This window comes from Rhopalosiphum padi, chromosome 3 (genome assembly GCF_020882245.1).
Source record: "Rhopalosiphum padi isolate XX-2018 chromosome 3, ASM2088224v1, whole genome shotgun sequence".
Lineage (NCBI taxonomy): Eukaryota > Metazoa > Arthropoda > Insecta > Hemiptera > Aphididae > Rhopalosiphum > Rhopalosiphum padi.
The window spans coordinates 22,669,881-22,692,029 of record NC_083599.1 but is presented as its reverse complement, the minus strand read 5'-3'; the positions used below and the strand labels follow the sequence as shown (position 1 = coordinate 22,692,029).

At 26.9% G+C, this 22,149-nt stretch overlaps 1 protein-coding gene across 1 annotated transcript; it reads left to right on the top strand.

Annotated features, from left to right (window-relative positions):
• The first annotated feature begins 723 nt into the window (after positions 1 to 723).
• Positions 724 to 19,846, top strand: LOC132927299 (uncharacterized). Its single transcript, XM_060991809.1, has 9 exons — positions 724 to 880; positions 8,360 to 10,780; positions 11,219 to 11,279; positions 11,805 to 11,874; positions 11,960 to 12,123; positions 12,347 to 12,534; positions 15,566 to 15,640; positions 15,782 to 16,017; positions 16,538 to 19,846. Exons 2-9 carry the CDS (start codon positions 8,486 to 8,488, stop codon positions 19,203 to 19,205), a joined length of 5,757 nt encoding a protein of 1,918 aa, XP_060847792.1. The 5' UTR covers positions 724 to 880; positions 8,360 to 8,485; the 3' UTR covers positions 19,206 to 19,846.
• The last annotated feature ends 2,303 nt before the right edge of the window (positions 19,847 to 22,149 follow it).

The following is a 22,149-nucleotide window of genomic DNA, read 5'->3' as shown; positions in this document are numbered from 1 at the left end:
GCATATGGCAGACGATCTAAGCGCGGGGGGGTGCGGGGCTTCACGGCGCTAACCGACGAGGAAAACAAAGAGATATTGCTCTAAACAAAGCGTAATTACTCTAAACAAAGAGTAATAATATGGTTTCGTCGCTTCCGGGGATGGTGGGGCCCCAGAACAGTTGGCAAACCAGTGGACGATTGTTCCGGCGGAACCGGCATTGGGGGGACTTTGGGCGATTGGGTTACGCGCGTACGAACGAACAGCAGCGGCCCACCCGGGACACTGTGCTATAAATATAACTGAAAAATATCCAGCCGGGCGACCCGCCTCCGGAGAAGAAGAAATTTGGGAGGGGGGTGGTTCTGGCGCGCTAGGATTTCGAAATAGCGAAATAGCGAAACACCGCGAATCGGCGGATGTGCGCCATCGCGTTTGCGGTTGTGCCGCCGCCGCCGATAGCCGCGTGAGTGCGCGCGATCGTAAACTTGTATCGTGACGGCGAAAAACAGCGAACGATATTCAACGAAAACGAAATAACGAAATACCAACGTGAACGCGGTATCCGCCCGACCGCCTGTGTTGTCGTACCTGTGTCGTAGACAACGGCATCAGTGCACCATTGTACTATTGTAGAATCATAGATAACAATAGCACTATATTGTATCGGCCGCGTCACGTCGCGCTGCGGCCGACGATGGCGGTGGTACGTGAAACTAATTCAACGTAGTACGTATTCGTGCGTCCCGCCGACGAGACCGGTATCGCGGGCCCCCGTCCGTGTAAAGTTCGCCACCGCCGTCCGCGTATTGCGCAACGTCCGTATTAATCGTGGGCTACCGCGCAGTTTTTTTTTGTTTTTTTTTTTTTTTTTTTTTCTAAATAATATATTATTTTCTAAGTAAGTATCTTATAACCGTATCATTACACAACTGTACCACCATCACTCCATTGTGCACTGTCCTCTGTCGTATCGCGTACCACGTTACACCGTTTCTATTTTTTGAACGCGATATTTGTTACGTGGTTGGTGTGCCCCACACGGCCTTTACAGGATTTCTAACCTAATAAAATTGCCCCTGTACTAAAAATATATTCGATTTTAAAATCACTCAGTGGTTGGTCGAACCGTATTTCCTTCCCCCCCGCACTTATTAAAATATAATTTATTATTGATCACCAATAATAATAATATTTTAATAATATTTTAATTATATTTACACCTTGATATTAAATAACAATAAATATATATTTGATTTGATTTATGTTTGTTTTTTTGTCTGTGTTTTATTATTATTATTATTATTATTATTATTGTTATTGTTATTGAATAAAATTATTATTTTTGTACGCATGGCGTGGTCCTACGATGTCCGAATTACGTGTTTTTAATTACTATTAAAATTTAATGCATTTGAAATGTTTTGGAGGTAGTTATCGTGAATAGGTCAAATGCTATTTTCGTAACCAAATGATTTCTGTTGGTTTTTTTTTTTTATTTTTAGATACTTTTAATGATATAAATTTGATCATTATTATTACTATTAGATAATCACTAACCAAATATATAAAAAAACAATTTTTTTTATAATTATTTACAACTTACGTTTACATTAACCTTATAATATACGATTTAATTAAATTTAAATATTCCCTATAAATTAATTTAAGTTAAAAATTAAAAAAATTTTCTCAACCATGTAATATCGATTTTGGTTTTACATAATATATATTATATCTTACTAGATCTGCATCTGATATTCTGATGATGAAAATTAATACTTTCGTGCCTAAGTGGCAGTACATTATACTTGAGCAAATGCTAATATTGTTGTAGGTAACTACCTAAATGTTTAAACGTTTATAATTGGTAAAAATGGTTAAAATTTGATGGTGTAATATTATGACATAATAATGGTAATTAATGGTTTTATAGCCTAATTATATGATATAATATATCATAATATTATTTATTGTTACATTTCCATTGTAGATTTATGTATTTTAAAGTAAATTTAATAACAATAATATAATTATTATGCATAAAAAAATGTGAAAACGTGTATTGGTTATTTGTATAACACCGACTTGTTCCAATTTTTGTATTCCTTCTATACTATAGAAAAAATAAAAATTACAGTATTTTTATAAAATATATTCTTTACGCTTTTTCATTTTTTTCAATAATAATAATTTTCGAATTTTTTATGTATCTGAAACATTTTTACATAATATGTACTGTTATTTTTATTCCATTGAAAGGTGCATTGTTGTAATAACAGATTCTATTTTTTCAAATCAATTCACCTTTTTTGATTTTTATTTTCTTTATAAATATTTTTAAGTAGATATTTAAAGTTTAGATGAATGGTGTTTTGCGGAGTATCTCTATGCTACTCCACTCCACTCATCTAAAATTCTCTACTCATTCAAAATTATATTTTTCGTGTTATGAAATGTATTATTTATTTATGCTGTTGTTCAATGAAGTAAAAAACTAAGATAATGACAAAAAAGCAAGCAAGCGGTACCACTCTGCTGTATGGTAGGTTTCGAGTGGGTTACTGTACTGGATGTGTTAAATTTGAATTCAATTATACAAAATTGTACATGAAAAATTATTCTGAACGGAAACAGTCTATCAGCCTATTTAGTGCAGTGTTGGGTAAGTTACTTTTAAAAAGTAATGAAGTTCCTTTACTCGTTACATAGAGATACAAGTAATGAAGTTACATTACTCGTTACTTAAATAAAATTGTAATGAAATTACTTTAATTTTCAAATATAAAAGTAACTACGTTACTTTCTTGTTACAATTTTTTTTTTTTTAATTGCTTAGCAATTATCATTTAAAAAGCAAAGGAACTAGAAATATACTTCCTACAGAAAATATGGTATAATTTGAAGATGTACATATTACATTAGGAACGTATAATCATTAGCCACTTATATAAATAATACCCGCATTATTTTTAAGTTTTTTTTTTTTTTTGAAATTCGCAATAGGTACTAAATAATTTAAAACTGTAACGCGTTATACTATGTAAATTACTCATCAAAAGTAAATTTCATTACATTTTCGTTATTTGAAAATAATTGTAATTAAATTACGTAACGCGTTACAAACAAAGTAACGGCGTTACAGTAACGTGTTACTTTCGTTACGTTACTACCCAACACTGACCACTAACCTCTATTTTACGTCATGTTTTTTTTACTATTATACTATTAAATAAAGTAATTGATTTTATAATTTGTTACTAATTACAATAGGATGAATTAATTTTTAACCAAAACATTACATTTGAAAATATCATTGTGCGTATAAAATATAATAATATACGTAAACATTTTAAATTTCTTCAAATAATGTTTTTGAATCATAACAAAAAAATGAATATTGTTATTAATAACTTTGAATATATTATTTCATCCACATTTGAACTTAAATGCCTATAAAAAAAATATATGCCCATTTTTGTTTAATATGTACTAAGTATTTATTAGGAACTTTGTATTAACTTTAAGCCTTAACAGTGAAAAATGGACATTTTCAATTGCAAAAATAAAAATAAATTGTGCGTATGTACTTTAAATATCAATAATAACAATTTATGTGAGATCTTGAATTATATTTTCAAGCTTTTTTACCTAGTGAAAATATGACAGTTTCAAATGTCATATAAATAATTCAAACGAGTTGAAATATCTGAAAATTACAAGTTCCTTTGGTTATTTGTTTATGAGTTATCACAACAACAAAAAAAAATCGATTTATTCAAAACTTGTATTACGTAAAAAATCTCATTATTTCTTAATTTTTTTTTTCAAATTATTTTGAAAAATACTGGTAATTTTTAAGTTTAACTTGTATAAATTACAAACTAGGTAAAAATTCTATCAAAAACCACACTTGTTAAATGTAAAATTTCATTTTTCAAATATTTATCGTGTATATATATTGCATACACACACAAATAGGTACATTGTAAAATCAGTACGTTCATCAGCGGCTTAGAATCTATAGACTATAATGGTCTAGTTTTCAGGTATGATTTGATACAAATAAAATTATTCGAGTTTTTTTTGGAAAAATTGTAAAAATAATTTTAATAATTAATAACATTAACATAATAGCTATTTTGAAAGAATAAACTATAAAATAAATGTTAATCATAAGTATTTTATTTATTTAAAAAAAATATATATATTAGTAAAAGATTTAAGTGCATCTCATTTAAAAAATATGATGAATCAGTTCAATAATTTCTTTTTTTTGTTATACATTTATTAATAGCCAATAGGTAGGTAGGTAATATAATGTAATATAGACACTTATAATAATATTTTAAACATATTTTTCTTGTAAATACTATATTTTATTTTAAAAACGAATTAATGCTTTGAAAAAACATATAAATATACATGCATGTATACCGAAAATATAACAAAAAATTATTTTGTATTAAACAAGTGGGCTCGCCTCTCTTTGAATCTTACAATTTAATAGCTGTAATTTGGTTTTTTTTATAGTTGTATAGCCGTTTTCACGGAAAATGTGTCTTGATAGTTGATTATGGAGGTATAGCAAAAATTTGAAAAATAACAATGTGTAGTTATTTTTACGGAACATACAATTATCAAATCTTAGCTATAAAAATTGACATTTTAAAATTTTTATTTACAAAATATTTTGCATATTTTCGTAATTTTTATAAATTTTGTTAAATTTTCAAGCGATCATTTTTTATCGATATTTATTTCAAATTGATCTACAATAACAACAACCGTTGTAATAACAAATTAGTAAAAAAATTATCTCAAATATTTCTACTAGGTCATACTTTTCGTCATCAAAACTTTGATAAACAAACAGTATATTTATAACAGTATTTTTATTTTTTTTTATATAGGTATTATTATTATTATTATTATTATTTTACACAGATGTTATTTATTTATTTCATAATCAAGATAAATCTTTGAATATTTACGTCATAATCATTCAAATTATTAAAAAAATATATATAGCAATCATTATGCGATTATACGGTATTATGTGTTTTATGGGTAATTACCATTGACTAATATAAAAATGTTAATGATGGTAACACGACAATAACAATTAACAATTAAGTATTTATCACATTTAGCTAAATTTAAAATAAAATAGTAATGAATAGGTATTAATAATTGAATCATTTTACGTCCAATAGTCTCCTTGAAATTTTAAATTAATATTCACCAATGATGGGAAAGTTCTTTTTAAAAATTAGCTATTTCTTGTTCATGGTTTTCAAAATAAACTAGTTCAAGATTAAGGTCAAGTTCATTGAATTTATCGTGCGTAAATTATATGGTTTAAACTGGTGGACTCTAGACGATGTTGTAAATAATTCACAATTGTCAATAACGTATAAAAATAAAATTCATAAAAGTATTTAGTATTCGTTATGCTTTTAATAATAAATTAGGTATGTAGGTACTTTTTCGAGTGTGGATTTTTTTAAAAAATAATTATTTAATACCTAATTGCTGAGTTTTTAAAAAATAATTCTTAAAATAATTGCTTAGCTCTGTACTACGAGACATAATTTATTATATAATATTAATAATATTATCTTATCTAATATAATATTCTTAATTCATAATACGAATAACAAATTAATGAAAATAAGTAAAGCCCCTTCCACAGAAATATTTCACTGTATCTTTAAAAAAAATACGGTTCACTTATTGGACGACATTTTCTAGTACATTGTGTAATATAAAATATTAGTTTCAACTATAAAAGTTCGTTAACTAGGTGAAAGAATCTGAAACACTCATGTATAGATCGTTTATTTTATAAGAACTTACGTACTATATTTTTTCCTGATTTAGAGATTTTACATTTCGCGTTAGGTAGTCGCACAAAATTTATGCGTTTTTTCTCATCACTAGTAGGTATTTACAATTATTTTTTAAAACTTCACTAATTTGTTTACACACGTTTGCTGCTAAGCCAATTGAACTTTGGATTTTCCATTAATAGGTACACTACTAATAAGTCTCGTTATAAGTTATTTTATAAACATTTTAATAGTTTGTTGTAAATTATAACTGTATTATAATTACCTTACGGATTTTGATAAGTGGATAATGCCGATCCTAATATTAGATAGTATATTAATAATATATAATGTTGTGCTGTGAATATTAAAATAATATTACCTATGTTTAATTTGAATAAAAATAATAAAACATAGTAGAAGTAAAATACATTTATTACCTAATTAGGAAAGTTTAAATAAAAATAAAAATAAAAATTCAAGGTATTGTTATAGTAATTTTATAGTAGTTTTCAGGATTCATTAATTTAACATCCGAAAATGGATTTGTAGGATTTTATTGACGTTTGTTTTTACAGACAATTTGGTATCCAAAATCAGTCATTTTCTAATTTAGTTTAAAAATTAATATTAAATAAAAGTGCTTAGAAAGTTCATTTTAAAAAGGAACTAGTTCACGTTCACGTTCCTCTTATTAAAAAGGAACTAAATCCTTTACCGTTCCTGTCTTGAAGAAAGGAACTTGTTCCTTTTTAATGTGAAGTAAAATAAAATTAAAAAACAGGTACTTCGTACATTTTTATATTTCAATTGTTTTAATTTTAAACATAACACACTGTTATTTAGTAATAGTTTTAACTTATTTAAAAAATTACTTCTGTAGATACATATAAGATATAACTATTATTATAGACCATAGTATATATTAATCATTATATTGTTACCTTATTCCTTTTACAGTATTATAGTGTATTTAAATATAGATTTTATTTTGCTTTAACATAATTAAGGTTTCAAACATGCTATCAGTTAAATTAACGATGTCTCACCGATAAGGCCGCCGCGACAGAACTGACATTTTGTAAACATTATCATATATACAGGTTTATTTGTATAGCTCTTTATTTTAGCTACTAAATTTCAAAAGAAGCTATATATTTTTTTCCTTTAAGTTCTAAAAATAATGTAATTACTTTTATTTTTAAAACAACTGAACGAAGGAACAACAAATTTGTTCATGTTCCTTTAAAAAGTGAACGAAATTCCAATACGTTCCTAAACATGAAAAAGGAACGGATTCCTTTCAACGCGTTCCTTTCAAGCACTGAATTAATGTTATTTAATTATAATTTAATTATATATCTACTTCTATTCTTTAAACATTAATTTAAATTCTTTGTTAATGTTTCTTCTTAGATCGATAGTTCTTAGATCTTTGACGTAGTCAAGAGGGTATTAAAGGTGCTATAGCCCCCCATTGGCCTATTTTTATATCGTTTCGAAACATTTAAATTTAAATATGGAAATTGTCTTAAAAATGTTAATTATTTAAAATAGTAAATACGTTAATGGCAAATCAATGTTAATATGTTATCAGTATTTTTGTTTTGTTGTTTTTGATTTTCATTAACTTAAGTTAAAAGTATTCCCCCCCCCATAAAAAAAATCCTGGCTACGCCTCTGTCGTCAATTGTTGAAATATTACATTCAGCTAATTCTACAGCTTATTTAAGATCCAGTGGCGTGTCATACATGTGTGCGATGTGTGCAAATGCCACGGGCCTTCGGCTTGGGGAGCCCATTACTGCTCAACGTTCCACAAAAAAATAAAAATAAAATAAATACAGTTAGCTATGTACGAAAAAGTAAAAAATTGTTTTCAATTTCAAATGGTTCTCATTTTCTCAATCTGATATCAATATATCATTGTTATAAAATATAAATTTATGTATATCTATATTATTTAGAATAAAAATATGTAGGAGGGGGGCCTTTTTTTAGTTTTGCACACAGGTCCATTTTCGGGACAAACCGCCACTGTTAAGATCTATATCATATTTGTTAAGTATTTAAACAGTGGCAGATTATAAGAAAACAACGGCTAGTAGAAATCGTATAATATTATTAGTGTTTAATGTTACATTTTTAAATCAAACATATATTGTAAATACAAAATAATTATTTTAAAATACTTTTACAATTTGAAGCACCAATTAAAGTCCCTCAATATCAGTTTAACAGGAAACTCTATATTACCTATAAAAAAAAAAAGCCATAAAGAAGATCCTTAGTCAAAGATAACTGATAAGCATCAAGTATAAAATATTATTGTAAACTTACAAAGTTACAACACTTGAATAAATACTTTAAAGAACTAACATTTATTAATACCCGTCTTTTAACATTCAAGTTAATGTTAATAGGTAGTAAACTTATATTTCAATAGTTATTATGATGTTGGTAGAATATATATTTAACTAATGGTTTAAAATACCAAGAAATTGTCTGAATCTTAAAATCTTATTTAATAGAATTATTATTTTTTTCAGATTTGGTGTTTTATTAAAATGAAAAATCTGGTTCGTTTTATGATGAATATCTTGATAGTTGAGTAAGATATATAATCTTGCTATCCATTTGAATTAAATGATTGTGTGCGGCACTTCCAACAATCTATGTTAATTATAGTTGTACCAATAGCAGAAAATATAAGCAATAATATGAAAACTACAAATACCAAAAGAAAAAGAATCCAACCAAATCACAAAATTATATATTCTCCTAAATTACAAAAAAAAAATTTAACCCAAAAAGACTTTGCAAAAATCAAAGTAGAAAAAAAACAAACAAAAAATATTAAAACTAAAGTAAATAGACAACAAACAATGAAAATTAATACTGATGCGGTGACACAACAAATATTTAATACAAAAAAAAAAATAGGAAAAAACCATACTATAAACACCAAAAACTCAGATAAGTCAAATTGTTGTGAATCATTAATAAATTTAACTGTACCATTTACTAATGAACAGCCTGTTAGGGTCATAAGTGATAAAAAACGAAAAAATTTGAGCGAATTTTTTGTTGAAAGGAAGAAGAATAGAAGAAATATAAAACCAAATAATCAACTTCTCCTAAAAGTATATACTGAATGTTTAAATATGACTTTAAATGATATGTATTATAATATTAATTTTATAGTACTTCATAATTCCAAGATTATTCCGGTCTTAGATCTGTTTAGATCAAGTTCAGAAGTTAAAATTATTGATCAAACTTATACTTGTTATTTTAATCATACTTTTCCTACTAGTCTAGATAACAATATTTTACATGATTGTACTATTAAAGAAAGTTATGTTCATAACTTAGAAGAAACTATTTTTAAGAATAAAAATAAAAACAATAAGAACTATGAGTTGAATATTTTTAAGCCTTTATTACTTCAGTGTTGGAGCTCTTATGATATTAATACACAACCATTATTTTCCAAAGTTAATAAGTCAAAAGAAGAAAAAACATATTATTCTGAAATGCTTGAAACAGAAAAAATATCATCAACACATGAAACATATTCTAAAAAGAATATTACGAAAGAAGCATCATTACTTAGAGAATTGTTTTCTGAAATATCAGAAACAAAAAAAAAAAAAAAATTTCATGAATCAAATTTATGTGTGCCAGAAAAAGGGCCTTTCTCACGAAAAATATATTCCAAGATAATGGAATATGAAGAAGCTAGGGTTTTACATGATTCATTTTCCAAAATAACACCAAAAATATATTTTTTAATGACAGAAATAGAAAAAATACAATCATCTCAAAAATGGAATTCTAAAATGACTGATATGATAAAAACATCAAAAATATATTCTAAAATGTTTAAAATGAGAGAATTACTATCTTCTCATGAAATATATTTTAAAATTACTTATATGGCAGAAGCTCCAAGACTGCCAAAAACTTATTCCGAGATAACAGCCAAATTTAGATTATCTCTATCAATAATTCGTTTCAAAAATACTAAAAAAAAAGTCGAAAAAAAACTTGAATTGTCTCCAAATGAATTACATTCTGAAATAGCTAAAACAGAACAAGAACCACCTGCCAATAAATTATATTGTAAAGCAGGAAAATCACTAATTACATATTCAAATTTGACTAAATGTATATACACACTGTGGTGTTCGCCAGAAACCTTTTTCAATTACACTATAATAGATAAAAAATATTGTTTAAAAATATATCCCAAAATTATTTTAGTTAATTTATCAGATTTAGGAAAATTGTACTCCAGAATTAATTTAAAGAAGAAATTGAATTTGCCAAAACCATATTTTGGGATGGTTGTGCATAATAAACTTTTTCTCCAAAAAAAATTTTCCAAGAAAAATATAAGAAATCAACAAAATCTATCAAACATAAATTCCGAGGTGTATCCTTCTCTACCAGTTACATATCTAGAGGAGAATTTAATAGAAAAATTAAGTCTACCAAGTTCATATTTTAAGGATATTGTAAAAGAAAGATTATTTTTACTAGATACATGCTTAGAAAATCCTGTAAAAAAGGAATTATCAAAACTAAAAAAATATTCTGTAATACCTATAAAGAATGGACTAACTCTTCTGAAAGCTAATCCTGATGTGTCTGTAAAAAATATAGTATCTCTACCGAACACACTTTCTAAAGTACCTTTAGAGAAAAAATGTATAAAGAATGTATCAAATACCAACTCTAAAATGGTTGTAATAAAAAAAAAGAAATCCCTAAAATTAAATCCCCAACAGATTACAATAAATGAACCAGTTATATCCATATTAGATGAAGCTAATGAAACAACTACAACTGAAATAATACCTCAGAAAAAAGAATTTATTATTGGTCTAGGATTATTGTCAAGTGTACCAAGTGAAAAAAAAAATGTGCAATCTAAACTACCCCCAAAAAATGAAACCCATACAAAGGTAACAATTTTTATGCTCGTTGTTTTTTATTTGAAAGAATCATCGACAATTCTTATGTTAAAATAGATGTTATTAATATTTAATAGAAGACAATTCATACTATTGCAAAAATATCTGTTTAATATTTATAACTATAACATTTATTTTGATAATAATTTTTTCTAAATTTGGTGGTTAATATGACATTAAAAAGATTGTGTTAATATTATTAATACCTATAAAAAATTAACTTCCTTGGAATTATCTAGAATCGGACAATTTTATAAATTCTTCATACATGCAACACTTACATATATAATAACACATTTTTGGATAACTAATAGTTACCTTTGCACATCAGCTCATTATTTAAATGAATGATTTTTAATAAATCTTTATTTTTGATATAAAATAATAAAAAAGGTTACTAGAACGTTTCAAAAGTAATTTATTTTTCAGGTTAATAATATAGCTAATGAAGAAAATGCTGAACAATCAAATCATGATAAACCTAATTCAGGTAGCTTATTTATTTTAATATTATTAACAACATTTTTTTAGTGAATGACATCCATTTTTAATTTCATATTCTGACAGTGAATATTATTGAGATTATTGTGATACATAAAAATTTAATTTTGGCCGAAAAGTTAATCAGTACTATTATAATAGTATTTAAAGTTTTTATGAGCGAAGTATTGAACTATTTTTTGTGGAAACCTTGTGCATTCGCTCATCAAAACTATAAATTTTTATAATTCATAAATTACGCGTCCAAAATTTGACTTTAATATATAAGGTACTTCGAAAAAATTTCTGTACATTTCTAAAAAATGTAAATTGTAGATTATTAAAATTCATAAAAAATAGTAAAAATATGTTGTGTGACGTCTAAAATTATGTAAAAACTATAATTTTTAAAAACATTAATAGTTTTAGAAATAATAAATGTCCTTTGATAAAAGAATCACCTTGTATAAATTTGTTGTTTAATTGTTACTTGTTATCACTTAAAATTTAAAAATACATAATTAATACATTTCAGAAAAAGTGAAGTGTTCGTATTTATCGAAAAATTCAAACGGTAAAAAAGATGGTCAAAAGCATACCACCAAGTATGTATAAACGTCTAGAGCTGAACAACAATCAACAACGTCAATTAATAATTAGATTGTTAGTTTATTATTTTTTTTTTTTTAGTTCTATTTTGGTCTCAGCTAAAAAACCATTAGAATCATTAATTCGTAAAGATCATTCTTGTACGCCTGAATGCAGCTCTTGTAACAGAAAATTTGATTTGCTAGAATCTCCTTTTCATATAGCACAAATAAAGAATCCAGATAAGCAAAAAGCGTGTTTGGAAAGTATGAACTTTGTATTACATGTTTGACATTTTTATTATAATTTTTAACAATAATAATAACTAAGTACATACGGTTAAGACAAAGAACTAAATATTTATTTAAATACCTATTTTTAAACCTAGTCTTGACTCTTGAAGTCTTGAAAACCTAGTTTTGATTAATATTTCACTTACTACAAGTTGTTAAAATCTTAAATTATTTTAATGTACATATATTTTTATAGATGCTACTCACTTAATTGGATCCGATTCGTGTTTGTGTGTTGGTTGTTACCAGGTCATAGAAAAACGAACTTCTAGAAAAAATCTTAAAAAACGTTCCTGTATTGTAATGACTTGTGAACAAACTGTATCTCGTGATTTTAATTCGAAATGGATGAATATAATAAAATCTATACTGTTGATAAATAAGGTATATACAATATTATGTCTTGTACCTCACGTTTTAATTTACAGATTAAAACCAAAAAATTAACTATTATAATATTTATTACATTTTATTATGATTATTTTTAAATATTAATCATATTTGAATATTATTTAATTCACTTGGTACAATTTTAACTAAATATTATTATTATATATTATGTAATGAAAATTTAGAATATTTTCCTTTTCATGATAATATGTTATGTATTATATTTTTCAATCTTTTAGTTTAATTAAACTTTTAATAAGGATTCGATACTGACCGTTTTTAAGGAGTTTAATATAGGCAATTTCCAAGTGAATTACTGCTTCAGTCGTTGCCAGATAAATATTAAATTGAGACGGCAGCGGCGACAGCGGTGCTTTTCAGTAAGTGTAGGTCAAACTAGTCGCGATGTATTATTATTATTAATTAATACAATATTTATTTTTTATTATAAAATAAAAGAATGTTATCTGAATATTTGATTTTAAATTAATAAGGTAAAATCAGTTTTAAAATATACCTATGTATATTTTCGCCTTTAGGTAATAATATAGTACGAAGAACCTTTGGTTTTTCGTTATCGCGCCACCGTCATCTTAATTTGGCAACAACATTTTTTTGTAGTCGTGTACGTGTAATATTGTGTGCGAAGAAGATTCAGGGCCGGATCTAGAATATCTTTTATTCAGAGCAAAGTATAAAATTAGCCTCTCTCTATTATGACACTGTTATATGGCAATTTAATGCCCCCGACAACGACAAGACTTCCGGGGTAAGTGCCCTGGTTCGGTAAACGGTCATTTTGTACGGTCCATTGTTAAAACTGCATAACGCGGACACTGTACAGTCGGATTATGATGTACATTTCAGAAAAATTTAAGTTTAAGAATGCGGGCACTTAGAACTATTATATACATAAATTATATATTAATTTCTATAGTTATATAACTAAGTAGTAAGTATATATAATGTACAAATTAAATAAAAAATAAATAATTAACGCTATAAAATATAGTATACTAACTACAAATCAAAATAATCAATACTTTTTATTTATTAAATTTTAAAAATCCTAACAAAGATGTTCACAAAAATACTTATTTTTTCTAATATGTAAGTAGTACGTACCTATAATATTTGTGAAATATATGTACTTACTCAATATATTATACTGTTGAAAAAAAATTATATTTTTAACAATAAGAAATATACTATAGTTATTTAAAGTTCAAAAATATACAATTCAAATATAACAATACAATATTTGTGTAGTAGGTACTTGTTGGTTCTATATGATTTGTAGAAATTTAGAAGATACTTAGATTTACCTACCAAATAATATTAAAACTTAATAACATTTTTAATAAAATTGGTCATGACTTCAGACTTATTTATATCGTATGTATACTTTATACATAATAGTACGAAGTGTCCGCGTTTAGCATACAAATTGAGTCCCAATATAACCTTTTATGACGAATTGAGTCCAGACAGTCCAGTGAAATTTTAGGTATAATACTAATTGAGTCCATGTTTTAATACTAACTTCAACAAAATTTTTATAAATTGGTAAATATTTGGATGGGCTGAATAAAACAGCATTGATTTTTGAATGAAAGGATTCACAATTGTTGGTGGTCCTCGCCAATGTATAAGTAAATGAGGCCCAAATTTTCGGAGGATATTGTGAGTTTTCAGATACGTAATTTTCTAAAAATTTGTCCAAAAGTAAACAAAATACCAATTGTTTATAGTTGTTATTTTTCATTCCGTGGATAGTAAATATTTGAGTAAATTGTATTGGGCAGCTTTTAAAAGTCCCGTCAATATATATTGTATATTTGTATCAGTGTATCACACATAATTAAAAAATTTTAATTGATAGCATATGAAAATATAATTATATTTTTAGCTTTATCATTAATCAATATAAATGATTCTTTTTTGTCTTCGGGTTAAAATCAATAAGATAATTATTATACTAGCGATGATAGAAATAAAATCTAAAATTCCCGGCCTATAGTATAATATGTTACTATATTATCTGACAAAAGTCATAAAAATGATATGAACGATACGTATATATAGGTATATCCAACTGGAGCGGCTTTTGACGTGCGTCATAATTTCCGCTATGTTTGGACTCTGGACGGTTGACTTTATATTTTACTCAAAATAATCCTGGGACTCAATTAGTATACAGCGCGTTTACAATCTAAAGTTTTATCTGACCGTACAAAGTATTCGCGTTTCGCACTTTTAATGCTCGACCGTACAAAGTGACCTAGAACCCCTGGTTCATCCACCCCCCCCCCCAAGATCCGGCCCTAGTAAGATCATTAATGTATTTGAATATACATAAAAAAAATAGCGGATTGCTCTTGAACATGACGTCAATAACCGAAATATGAAATATTCACAATTATTAATTAACTATTTTCTAAAAAAAATTCTAAAAGCATTTTTCAATTCATCGTGAAATTTATTTAAAAACGAATTCCAAATGCTTTTTAATACATTTTTTTACTTAAATAGTATAAACATTTTAAATTCTTAATATTCTAAATTCAAAAATCTAGTCATTCGTTTTTGAGTAGATAAACTATGTAACGAATACAAATATGTCTTCAAAAGTGTAATCCGATGACCATAGTAATCGATATAAGTGGCCTAAGATAAATCTATAATGGTAGAAATAAGACTGGATCGATTTTTGTTGTATAGTTTTTAACTTTAAAAACGTTATATTAATTGAAAAAGAAATGGTACGTATGAAAATGTGTTTTATAATCAAATTTTTATAGTTATACAATTTTAGTGCACCTTTTTCGACGTTGAAATGTACACTAGAATTACTATAATTACACTTTATAATTATTAACATAAATCAAAATTGTTCATTGACTTAGTTTAAAAAAAACTTAATTTTATCGATAACAACAAATATATTAACCATTAATCATGCATATTACATATGTATTTAATATATTTTATTATTTATATTTATTTATGTTTTCTGTTATTTTAGTTCAATTTTAGAGTCCAAACTAATGAGGAAGAAGCAATGCATAAAATTCCTGTTTGCAATGCACATTATGAACAGGTTGTTAAATGATACTAATCATATTATATTAGTGCACCTGTCTTTTACACAATATTAAAATTAATCTGTTAATACATAATTGATCAATTGATATTGAATATTAAAAATAATAAACTAAAATTTATATTTATGTTTTCATAGATACTATTATTAACTCAATGTCAGTTGTGTGGAAATCGAACGATACAAAAGTTTCAGATGAATAAATCCTTAGTAGATGAATATCAATCGATCCTCGATGAGGATAAAATTCCTACAAAAATAAAATATGACATTCTTATTTGTAAACCATGTCACATTTATTTATTATTACGAAGAGATAAAACTACAAACATTTCATTGGAATTAGAAAAGCACTGTGACACTACTAAAATAAGGTACTAATTTTGTATTAGATTTTAAATATAATAAGTAATCCAAAATATTATGCATATTTTCACTCTAATATAATTTTTCAACTATTAGTTTATTTGAAAAAAGTAAAATAGTAATGCATTTTTTAAATTCTTAAATATTAAATAGTTATAAAAATATAATATACTTAGTAATATTAGAGAGTAGAAAAGACTCATATTTTAATGTTTTAATTTAATTTTAATAATTAACCAATAATTATAATAAATACTGTTGCCTATTGTTATACCTATGACAGTGTTATCATATTTTTTTTATTATTTAAACTTCAAAATATTTGCCCTTAAATATGGGCCACTTAATATTAATTATCCCTTGCTGGTCTGATATCCCAATCCGTCCATAAGTAGTAGGGGAATTACTGATTAATAAAATATAGCTCGTCATTAGTGAACGATATAAAATTATAATATATTGTAATAACCATACAGGATAAGGCAATATTTAAAAACTCATAAGTAATTAATTTATGTTTATTTTTAGGATCATCGATCATTATAGATTAAAAATGAAAGAATTAAAACGTATGAAATTAGCAAAATGTGAAATAAATATCAAAAAAACGGAGGAAGACGATCAATTAACAGTTAAATCTCTACCAACGAAAAAAAGTAATATTTTTACTGTAGATTCTTCTGTGATATTAACACCTGTCAATGACGCTAATAAGCCACTAATGACATCAAGAACAATGATTAAGGTACCAGTAGTAAAAAAAACTACATCTACAATGTTAAAAGAATCAACAGAAAAATTATCAGCTTTAGCATTCCAACAAAAAATACAACTAAAATTGTCATCGTTGATAAAATCAACAACGGTGGCGACATCAAAACAACCATCAACAGCCGTTATAAAAACGAAAATAGGAACAGTGCCACTGATAATGACAAGAACGATGGTTAAGGTACCAATAGAAGAAAGATCTATGTCCATGGCATTGACTAGCGTAGCAGAAAATCCATTAGCGTTAAGACTCGATCAAATTACACAACCAAAATGTACTGATAAAGATCCACCTGTACCAAGAACTAAAAAATGTGTTGCAAACCAACTGACTATAACTACTGAATGTGGAAAACGCTCTATGCCAATAGTTCATAAACTAACTATACCGGATTATAGAACTACAATTCCAGTTGAAAATCCAACGACTCAAGTTGATAAATCTACGATTTCAGTTGAAAAACCTATGGTACTCGTTGATAAACCTGCGTCTCCTATTAATAAATCTATAACTTCAGTTGATAAACTTACAATCCAAGTTGATAATTTAATAACTCCGGTTGAAAGACCTACGATTCCAGTTGATAAACCTACAGTTCCAAATGATACACCTACAACTCAAGTTGATGATTCAATGACTCCAATTGAAAAACTTACGATTCTAACTAATAAACTTACGATTCCAATTGATAGATCCATGACTCGAGATAATAAATCTATAACTTCATTTGATGAACCTAAAATTCTAAATGATAAACCTACGATTCTTATTGATAAACCTATGATTGCTGATCACAAACCAAAACCAGTTTTCACGCCGGCTGTAAAATCATTCTTTACTTCAAATTTGATTGTACCGAAAAAACACATAAAAACCCCAAATTCAGTTAAACCGATAAAAATACCAACTGTAGTACAAACCGATCAATCGCTTAAGAATACATTAAATTTAGGATCTACGTCACCACAAACTGAATTTTCCAAGTTAAGTCACCAACAAGTTAAACCATCACCATCGTCGTCCACCACACCTGAGATAATACAACTATTTAAAAATCTCAATATCGCTTATCCTAACGGGATGGAATTGATCAACCATTTGCTGAAATTGGAAACTTGTCGTAATCTAGGATATTTTACAGTAAAAAACAATAAAACCATTCACCATCAACAAATATCTTGTACTGCAACAATTCCTTCTCATTCAATAAACCAAATTTCAGAACCTAAAGAAAATCAAACGCTATCACGTATCGACGATTACAACAACGACCTTACAAATAATAGCTATTTGAATAACAAATGTGCATTAAGTGAAGACGATAAAAATTCAGATTTACTCTTTATCCCTGTCAAAACAACTTCTAAATCCTACAGTAAACCTAAGCATGAGTTCATTTCACCCCAAAACGTTGTTCATATGCCGTCTCAACATCACGATAGCGGTGATAGTAAAAAACGAGACATTGCTTTGTGCACAAATACTATTGATATGCCTGTCATTACTGCCAATAAATGTCCAGATATTACTGTAACCACGACTACTACAACCACTGAAACTTTACCCAACATCGTCTCTACTACGTTGCCCATTTTTTCCACCATCGTTGAAGCAATCACTGCTAGTGATGAAGCGCTAACAACTATCGAAACGGCATCTGTAGTCACCAACACCTCAACTTTAATCACTCCCGTCGCTGATTCTACCACAGCCATCATGGATACCGAAATCCCTGCCATTATTATTCCTGATGCAGTCGCCATCACATCAGACATCACTTCTACCGTTAATGACAATACTACTATCGCTGACGCCACCGCTGTAGAAGAATCTACCATCTTAACTATGATTACAACTCAGGCCTCTACCACAACGAATACAACTGCCGCAATTTCCTCAACCAATGATACTGATTCAATTGCAGCTATCACAGCTACTGTCATTGACGATATCACCTCGGAAAAAATTAACTCTAAATCGCCTTCAATTGCCAAAGCAATCACCACCGAATTTCCCACTTCAACTATTACTGCCGCTGACGCATTCACCACAATTAGCGTAACCGCTGACATCTCAGATATTACTACCGCCACTTCGACCATTCCTACAACTACTAACACTGAATCCATAATCTGTAACGCCTCACAATTTACGGCTAATAAAAGTACTGTAGAAAAATTAGTTCCCACAAATTTAATTAGAAATATTATTAATGATATCAGCAATATTTCCACACCAATATCGTCGGACATCTTTAAGGCATCCACCGCTAAACTGTTATCGTCGTCGAGTGAAGTAAAGCAAATATCCGCTATCTGTAAGCCAAAAAATCCTTCTAAACTCATTAATATTAAACGGTTGAACACAATAACATTAAAATCAGCTATAAACAGTGAATCTGTTATTTGGAAGATAGACGATTAATAATATAACACGGAATGCAATAACAACAACTTATCTCGTTTTATTACATCGTGGAGAAAGTTTCGCAACTTATCATTTTCGTTTATTATAAATAAACTTAAAAAATTTATTGAATTTGGGATGATTGATGTACTGGATAAATCATAAGCATTCAACAACAGTCATATTGTAATTCTTCTATTACCCAATAGTATTTTGATTCAGTGAATGAAGTTGTACAATCCACTACAATATACTTGAAAAATATATTATGATTGTTAAATTATTGTTACATTTATGTAATGTAATGAAAATTTTATTTTCTTAAAGTATTTATAACCTTGGATTACATTTACGTTTAATTATTTTTTAATTACTTTTATAATGCATTAATTTGTGGGTACAATAAAAATATATGATATCTAAATATTTCATGTACAATTATAATTTATAAATCTTTTTAGAAGATTGAAATATTTATATAAAAGAAAAAGTTAAATCATAAACATAAAATGTGATTAATATTGAATGTTCATTCTTGATATTAGTTATTAATTATATCCAATTTAACTAAAATTACCATAAAACATATTATGTTAAATAGTATTAAGATAATTAAATTATAACAATTATTTAAACCAGTCTTATGACGATACAATATAAGGGTCGAAATATATTATTATTAACATATATTTAACTAACCATTTTATTTTTTTATATGATGTCTATAAAATAACCTTGTTACTAAATATTGTTTATGTAAGTAAATTTTAATTAATTATTTTAATACTAAGATATTATTGTTTACTTATCACTATAAATTTATCTTTATAGATTTTATAAGTACCGCTTTACTAGTTACCAATGTATAGTTCTTATAATAATAAACAGTATTATTTTAATTCTGAGCGAAACCAAAGTATTTTATTGATAACTATAATAACAGTGTTATTATAAATTATATCTTTTTTTCCTTTAGAATCTTTAGATACTTTTTCAAATGAAAAAATAAATATTATGTAACTATATCTAAGGATTATAAATGGAATCTTCTATTTAAGTGCTTTAAAGTTTTAAGTTTTCATTCTTCTTAATAGTCAATCATTGAATATTATTGAATGACTCACAGCTGAATAGTGGTTATAAAATTACTCAAAATTGTATATATAATTATAAACTTATAATTGCTATAAAATATTTAATACATCATCCATGGCGAGAGCTGAGAAAGATAAGTAACCATTACTATAGACTCTGTACTCTGTTTCTTAATGTTTGATTTTCTTAATTAATAATTACTACTTTTTGAATAAGATTATTTGAAAATCGATATCCAAGTACTTAATCTAGTACATTGAGCATTACTTTTAATTATGATTATACATATATATATATTATCTTTATATATATAATTCTACTGTACGTGTGTATGTCACTGAACTCCTCCTAAATGGCTGGACCGATTTGAATGAATTTTTTTTGTATGCGTTTGGGTGACGCCTATGATGGTTTAGATTCACAAATCAGCCCGATAAAGTTAATTATTAATGCGCCCCTACATTGTTTAAGAGGACGTTATACTCGCATGTATTGCTTCTGTCTTACTAATGTAGATCATAGCAAATTTGAGTTCAGCAGAACACATTTTGTGATGTTAGCTTTAATATTAGAGTAAATTTACCTATTATCAAATTGAATATTTTACATAACTCACTTTAAAATGATAATAATATCAATAAAAGCATATGACCTTTTATAGGTAATATTCTTACCTTTAAATTTGATAATAGGTAAATTTACTCTAATTTTAAAGCTAACATCACAAAATGTGTTTTGCTGAACTCAAATTTGCTATGATCTACATTAATAAGACAGAGACAACACATGAGAACACATGCAGGTACCTATAACAAAACTTCAAGTTTTTTATTTTTAACGGTTGCTAGGATACTAAAAATATCAAAAAATAAACAAAAAAACATAGACATATTCAATAGCGGCTATCCTATAGTAGAGGTGTAGCGCCTGCTATACCTTTAATTAAAGGTGGATGGGGTGGGTTGTCTACGTAATTTTTCGTATGCAAATAATACAGAACAATACTTTGGAATATTTTAATAGTATTATAGTAATTCTTTTATTTTTTAACATGTTGAATAAACTATTCAATAGATGGAATGTTTTATGGATGAATATTATTGAGAGTGAGTGGTTACTTCTTATGTTTCGCTACACCTATACCTATTTTTAAGGATAGCCGCCACTGGACATGTTTAAGTGCGTATTTGACAAATGATCATTAAAGATTTTTGGTTGCTAGGATACTAAATAAAGTATCTAAATAAGATACTGAATAAGTATCTACATATCTATAAATATGAATATATTGGCGGAGATGAGTTGAATTTTGAATCCTATTTTTAACTTTAACATATACATATTTATTTAATAATAATCATTAATCATGCAAATCGATTTTCAAATTTATTTTCATTTTGCTTAATATTATAACGTATTAAGTATATATTTTATGTCATAAGCACTTTGTAATATTTGTATATTATACATATATACCTACACTATGCATTATTGAATAGCCAAAAATGTCCCCGTATTTTATGAATAAACAAATAAATAATAGTAGTAGTATTACTACTTTGAAAATATTTTAATACAATTTACATTATTAATATTATTATAACATAGGCATAATTTATTTTGGCTTTTACGCTCTTTTTTATGTGCCCTTAGCTTAGGCCAGTCTCGCCAAGCCCAGCTACGACTCTGAAAATTGATATAAATAAATGTACTAATAAACCGTATTTTAACGTACGACAAACGGATACACAACAAATATAACATTTATCACTACAATATGTTTAGCAAAACCTTTCTTCAGAGTATGCAAGAAGACTATAGTAGTATAGACCACAGTACGCCGTTATTGGCGTTATTATATATTATA